Source organism: Branchiostoma floridae, chromosome 15 (genome assembly GCF_000003815.2).
Source record: "Branchiostoma floridae strain S238N-H82 chromosome 15, Bfl_VNyyK, whole genome shotgun sequence".
Classification (NCBI taxonomy): domain Eukaryota; kingdom Metazoa; phylum Chordata; class Leptocardii; order Amphioxiformes; family Branchiostomatidae; genus Branchiostoma; species Branchiostoma floridae.
Window position 1 is genome coordinate 10,163,784 of NC_049993.1, and position 7,606 is coordinate 10,171,389.

The window sequence follows — 7,606 nt, forward strand, 5'->3', positions numbered from 1 at the left end:
GTAGGCAGAGAAACTGGAAACTGTAGCACTACAAAACAGGTGTTTTTTTGTGTTTGGCGGATGTGGTGTTCAGCACCAAGGGCAAATAAACCTGTACCTGTGTCTTTGTGCGCATGGGATTGTGTGAATTCATGTAGTATTCATTACCTAAGAAACGACGTACTGTAGACGATAAAGATTCATTTTTTGTGTTTGGCGGATGTGGTGTTCAGCACCAAGGGCAAATAAACTTGTACCTGTGTCTTTGTGCGCATGGGATTGTGTGAATTCAATAGTATTCATTACCTAAGAAACGACGTACTGTAGACGATAAAGATTCATTTTTTGTGTTTGGCGGATGTGGTGTTCAGCACCAAGGGCAAATAAACTTGTACCTGTGTCTTTGTGTTCATGAGATTGTGTGAATTGAATAGTATTCATTACCTAAGAAACGACGTACTGTAGACGATAAATATTCATTTTGAACCCAAGGAACTCATAAGAAGTAAACAGCTTAATAAACAGTCAGGGAGGTATGATCTTCTGCGATGACCATGGTCACCGATCAACAGCGCCGCCTGACAATCCATACTAGCATTGCAATTTGCTTGTCAAAAACATGTATATTCGTCAACGTTTAATTCCGTCATGGATCAAACGAAGCGTCTTGCAATGCTTACTAAAACTGTTAACTTTTCTAGAATCACGGCGATGTATGTTCGGACAGTTCAGTACAAACAACACTTTACAAGGGATCCCGGACGTCCAGAGAAAAATGTGAAATCTTGACCATCTGAAACTTCGCATTCAAGGGGCACAATTTGCTTGTAAACCTAGTTCCCTAATGCCATTTTTTTTCGATGGCCCTTCCTCGGCTCAAAAAGTTTTCGATGGCCCTACTCTCAGGCCAAAAAACGTTTCAATGCCGGCCCTTCTCACTTAAATATCGTCAAGTCCCTAGCCATATAGGATTGACGAAATGCATTAATTGATGCAGAGGGTAAGTAGCATTTGAGGGTAACTTTTCCTGGTCTATGGTTTTGATTATTTAAATGGCACCTTTGTCATCTCCACTTTCCTAGCTTCAAACATGCCTTCCTACGGGGGTGCGGGGATCGTACAATTCCGAAAAAAGGTGGGAAATTGGTCCGGGAAGTCAGTCCACGCTAAGGTTCATCCGGCTGGGCGGTCGGCCAAACCCTGTGATAGTAAAACTCTGCTGGAAAATTATTCTCCCTATAACAGCCAGCGTAGTCAGGCTGCTAGATCTTGAGACTACCACTTCCACCCAAAGGGTTTACTTTACTGGCATATGCTGCAATAGTGGCATTACTTCCAATAACAGCTGTACTGGGCAATTACTAGTATGCTGTGCATTAAAAGGGACATATCGGAAAGTAAATCTTAAAAATGTGAAATAATTTTAATGTTTGGCATATAAAGTTAATACACTGTGGTCATTTATTCAACATTCGAATACTCCTGACTTCCATATTACAAATGAAGGTAATATATATATTTTTCACACGCTCGAATCAGTTTTGGGATACCTAGAGTATGCCATCCATTCAACCGAATTGACATTGCCTAATGTAACGGTTACTGTAAAACCTCGTGCCTGATCACGCCACCATACACCATGTAATCAACAAGACCGTCAAACATGGGGCAGGTATGGGGGATGGGATGTCTACTCTTCCAGGATTATTATTTCTATAATGACACGTTCCTACTTCACCAATGTCAATTTTGTTGTATTTAACGTACGAGAAATATAAATATAATTCAATAGAAGTGAACGTACACCGTTGAAACCGATATGTTATACATAAACATTAGCGTCGCGTTCGGCGTTGACCCATTTCATAATGGTACCGTCCTACCGCATGACCTTCTTTCGTGAACAATCTAGACCTGGTATTTCTGGTTCCACACCCACAGAATAACAACGTTGTGTTAACTGTATTATTTATATCGCGGGTTTTTACAGCGGGGAGGTTTTTGTAAATATGTGCACATATAATCGTTGTCGCTGAGAGATTTCGTGACTGAGGTAAGCTGATGCCTTATTGTATTGTATTGCATGTTTATTGTTTTATGTTATTGTTTGTCAGTTCAGTCTGGTTTCGCCTAAGTCATTGACACGCCGTTCAAAAGCCTGATACGTGTTCGGAGCACAGGGCTGTGAAAGGAGAACACAAGGCCTGGCTCATATAGCGTTTTCTCGTTGGTAAACTGCACTTTAGCTACCCAAAGCTCCCCACACACAGCCCGAGTCGACTTCAAACGAATGACGTCAAGGTCAAGAATTGTTACTTTACAATAACATAGTGTTTCATGTTGCACCTCTAGAGATCCTGGCTGTCCATCACAATTTAATCAATTTAAACAGTTTAACCAATGACATTAAAGTAATAAGGGGTTTGACCAATGAAAGAGAGGCAGCACAAAAATTTGCATCTTTTTGTTTACATTTTGCATATTTTCTACGTTTTGAGGGATGTTTGTGTGTTCATTATTTAATGGACAATATTCTGACTATGCAATATTTTACCTCACTATTGTATTTTTACCTCAATGAAAATGGATTTAACATTATAGCTTTTGGTGTGTCTGTCTGTCTGTGTGTCTGCCTGTCTGTGTGTCTGTTTGTGTTTCCGGATTTGTGGTTGAAGCATGTCCTCTGGATGGATTGTAATGATATATGGTATGTAGGTAGGTGTTTGAAAGACGAAGGTCAAGGTTGATTTTGGGCCCCCTAGTGTGTGACCTTGGTACTGCAGCAGTTGACAGATATAGCTTATGATGTAAGGAAGAAGTGATGTATTTTGGGCTCCAAGCAGCTTGCTCTGAAACTGCAGGGGCGTTTTTGTCAAAATCTTACAACAAGCATTACACAACAGAACGATGAATTTCCATGATATTTGGCATGCAGATATCTTTGGCAGAGATGTACATAATGGAGTGCATATTATGCAAATTTCCAGGACTTCATCTGCATACTTAATGAGGAAAATCTAAATTTACAGTGTTTTGTTTTTTAGGTGAAGCAAAATGACATCTGCTGTACCCATGTACAGCATAGAACCAGTGTACCTGGCGACCTTCCTTTGTACCATTGTGGTCTGCCTCTGCATCTTCAAGTTCATTGGTCCCTGGATAATGAGAAGGGTGACAAAGAAGTATGACACCCTGTCCTACATAAAAAGAGTGGAAGTGAACGAAACGTAAGTATGACTACATTCAAATATGATTTTATTTCATCTTATTTCATTGAAATTGTAACAATGCAACAGAGTAAATGAAATCTGTGCACCACTTTATTCTATTGTCTAAAGACTAATGTTGATTTGATAATATGGGTGACAACTGAGCATGCATCAGTTTTTTTTCCTTTTACAAAAAGATAGTTTTCAATCATATAATTTGAATACAAAGCAGCTGCTAATATGGTTAATGTGTAATGTACTAAATCGCAAAAAAGAATTGAAAACTAGATAATGAATGAATGTACTGAATGCTACATTGTACATCTCTTAACTTAAATGTACAATATACAGGGCTCGAAATACTTTTTTCTGCATACCTGCACTGGTGCAGGTAACATTGAAAATTACCTGCACCAGACAAATTTTACTTGCACCACTCTGAATTTAGGAAGTACTGAAATTATAGGATCATACTAAAATTATTCAGGAACCATTGCAGCTATTTTTTCTTGGTAACAGTCAATGCAGCTAATAACAATCCATATACACTTGCATCATAGGACATTTATGTATAAAACCAAGTTCATGGACCAGTGCAGGTTAGGTGCAGGTACAGGTAGACACCAGAAATACCTCAGCACAGCTCCAATTTTACCTGCACTAACCTGCATATGCAGGTAGTATTTCGAGCCCTAATGTTTAGGTACAATGCCATTGTCTTATTAATAACTAATTTGTTCAACCTTCCTGACTACTTTCATTAGGAAGGTAACTTTTTAAACTTATTTCTAATCACTTTCAGAAATGTACTGTTTAGTAGTAGTCTTTACACAACCTTCCTCACTCCACCCAGGTGTAACAATGGGCACCAGACTTTGGTTGGGGAGGTTAAAGATGCATGGGCTCCGCTCCCTTATATATAGACACAGTGAATAACATGACCCACTGCCCTTAAACCTTTTATGTATTCAAATTCACAGAATGATGGCACTGGCACACTCGGCAGTTGTTGGCGTGGCTTCCTGGTACGTGTACTTTACACAGGACGACATCAAACCCACACTTACCAGGTCAGATCTATACTAAGTCATGGTTATGTGTCAGAGATATCTGTTGGTAATTTATGTCTGCACTAGTATACAATGCATGTATGTTATGGCCTGATGCAGTTTCCTTGTACATTTCCGGCCAATATTTCGCTACCACGTTTCTCCAAAGACAGTAATATTTCTGACTCAAACAATTGATGTTAACTTTGTACCATGTAATCCTTGTCCCTTACACTAAAGTTATATTGAACTCTGTATTATTACCTTCGGCAAGAAGGTTATATTTTGGGTAGCGTTTGTATCTATGTTTGTAGAAGACCAGCATAATTCAAGAACGCCTGGATGGATTGTATTGTTATTCGATATGTGGGTAGGTCTTGATTACACGTAGAAACAATTAGATTTTGGGCCCCCTAGCGGCCTGTTACGGTACTGCAGCGGAACTTCCGGGTTTGATATTTCAAGTTCTGGACATGCTGCGGTTATGATTTTTAAGTGGTAGACAGCTCTTGATGCCGAGAGTAAGTGGTATAGGTTTGGGCCCCCTAGCGGCTTGTTTTGGAACTGCTGGGCTGGTATAGTGTCAGACTTTGAAAGGGAATGACTCAAGAAGGGGTCGACAGATTGTCATTTTAGTATGTAGATAGCTTAAGAAAAGCTTCATATAATTACATATTAATTTTGCAAATTGGAATCTAATTTGCATAATTAATTAGGAAATCGTCTAAACACGCTCAGTTCCATTATAGGACCATTGACTCAATTGCAACATGTGACATTTGTAACTGAGAAAGAGATGAATATTAATAGGTATGTAATGCAAAATAAAGGCCTAATTTGCATACTTAATGAGGACATGCTATAATGTCATTGTGGCAAATGACGGGAACTTCTAACTTGTGGCATTTGGAAGTTATGTATAGGTGAACGTCATTCAACATTAATTATGCAAATGAGGACTTCATTTGCATAAATTATCAGAAAATATGTAACCTATAAAAACCTTTGTAACATTTATATTGTGTATGTCTGTTTGGTGGAGGAGATGATCAAGTAATATAATTTATGCAAATGAGAACCTTATTCGCATAATTAATGACGAACACAATGCATTAATACAGCAGTTGTAAAGGGTAGAATCATTTGGCGAAGGTATGGGGTCGTGGAACTCTAGTTGTGAATTGGGTAGATATTAGTCTTGATGTTTTGAATAGTACTGCAGCTCTAGCATACATTGTATCCGATGCGAATATTGAGCAACACATTGACTGACAATGTCTATGAATGGACAGAATAACTGAAGGTTCATTACGATATTTGCTAGGTGGGTATAAATAGGCGTCAGGAAAACCATGGAGATTATACTGACTATAAGTATAACCTCCTAGAGAAAACAAAGGTCAAGTTTGAAAATTGACCTCCAGGCAGCTTTCTACGGTATTGCAGCAGCGCTTCTGGTGTTGATACATGTATCTCGTGTTCACGCAATGACCCTCATACTGTAAGTTACTGTAAATGTTTTTAAGTTCGCGGGGATCTAATTTCGCGGTAGCGGGAAAAACGACTTTTCGCGGTGGATTTAAGTTCGCGGTAACACCATACACTGCAATCTAATATCATAGTAGAAAAATGTTCGCGGTGGTTTTAAATTCGCGGTGAAGTGGTCACCGCGAAAACCGCGAACATTAATCCACCGCGAACATTTCTGCATTTACAGTACTCAATAGCAATTTATGTGACTGTTACAGGTACAATTCTCCTCCTGTGTTGTTCATCGACTCCATCTTCTTCGGGTTCAGTGTCTCTGGTAAATTGGCACTTATTGTTTTAACACATGATATTAAACACTGAGTCAAATTCAATGCGGTTTTAGAGATAGAACTTCGAAACTTATTTTGAAACCATGTATTGACTGAAGTATCCTTTTGTTGTGTATTTCAAAATTGTATGCTGAAACTAATGGCATGCCTTGCATCAACTTACAGGGCTCGAAATACACTTTTCAGTCAACTTGCACCTGTGCAAGTTAAGCCAAAGGTAACTTGCACCAAAAGAAACTTACTTGCACAACCCAAAATAGTGAACTTTTAACCCCTTATCTCCTCTTCTGAAAATTTGCAAATGTACGTGTCTGAGTAAATGGGGATACATACCGGTAAAGACCACATGTTTGGATGTTTTTCTGTAGCGTATTTTATTTTTGGTTTGAAATTGTACAAACTGTTTCATAAAAACTGTGAATTTAGCCTCAATTAAGACAATTCAATGTCTACAACTCGATAAGATCCATAGATTTCTTCTGGACTCTTCGAGTGACATCCATCACAGTAACTAGTCTTAAGCCTCTCCAGAATGAAGTGGTAGAACAACTCAATACAATACATATAACTGGAAAAACCAGTTGAACATATTAAAGTCACTAATTAGTATGCAAATGTACTCATATGCAAATCAAGGTAAAACAGCACCATAGGAATCATTAGCATTGTAGAGATGGATTTGTTTAAAAAAAAATAGTTTACCTGGATGTCTAACCAAATTTAGAAAATAACAGAAATAAAAAATTTAGGCTTTTTTTTTATTCAGTGTTATTTTCTTTTTACCTTTCAATGACAGACAATATTCTCGGTGTGTGTAAGCTTTTTCTAATGTCAGGTATTAGAGGACAAAAGTAACTTGCACTGGTGCAAGTTTGGTCTAAACTTACTTGCACCACACCAATTTTACTTGCACAAACTTGCATATGCATGTGGTATTTCGAGCCCTGACTTACAATGTACTCTTATGTAGTAAATACCTTGGCTAATATTAACGAAACTAATAAGCTGTTGAACTCTTTTTTTTCAGACTTGGTCTTGCTGGTCATCTATCGTGTTTTCGGGCTGCCTTTTGTCCTACATCACATGATGGCTGCATTTAATGGATACGTTGTCTTGGTATTGCATGATTTAATTACCTTCGCCAAGGAGGCTGTATATTTGGTGCCATTTTCTTTGTGCTTGTGTTTGTTGCCAGCATGACTCAAGTCAGTTATGATAATTGGCATGGGCCGGGGTAGGGTTGGAAAAACAAAGGGACAAGCTTTATAGTTGGCCTAGCTGCTTTCTTAAGCACTGCACCAGATTGAACTTCCATTTTTTTATATCTCATATTCATTATCTTGTGTTCTCATGCTATGTTTGGTATGATTTTTTTAGAAGTAGATATGTAGCTCTTGGAAGAGAATGTGAGTGGTCTGGGTAATGGGCCCCCTAGCGGACTGTTAGGAACTGCAGGGCCTACTCTGTTTGCTACTTTAAAAAAGAATAACAGTCAAGATGTGGTTGACGGACTGCTTAACTTTGTTTATAACGAACTCTTCGCAGGTTG

The 7,606-nt window shown here is 38.5% G+C and overlaps 1 protein-coding gene across 2 annotated transcripts in view; it reads left to right on the forward strand.

Moving 5' to 3' along the window:
* The first annotated feature begins 1,849 nt into the window (after nt 1-1,849).
* Nucleotides 1,850-7,606, forward strand: part of LOC118431434 (uncharacterized TLC domain-containing protein C17A2.02c-like) — an 8,512-nt gene continuing 2,755 nt past the window's right edge. Inside the window, exons 1-5 of one of the 2 annotated variants that reach the window (XM_035842667.1) lie at nt 1,850-2,032; nt 3,024-3,206; nt 4,169-4,213; nt 5,986-6,044; nt 7,085-7,173. In XM_035842667.1, the coding sequence (XP_035698560.1) occupies nt 3,034-3,206; nt 4,169-4,213; nt 5,986-6,044; nt 7,085-7,173 (366 nt within the window). In that variant the 5' untranslated portion in view covers nt 1,850-2,032; nt 3,024-3,033. Of the gene's footprint in view, nt 2,033-3,023; nt 3,207-4,168; nt 4,259-5,985; nt 6,045-7,084; nt 7,174-7,606 lie in introns of both variants that reach the window. The other variant, XM_035842666.1, reaches the window with a different exon arrangement.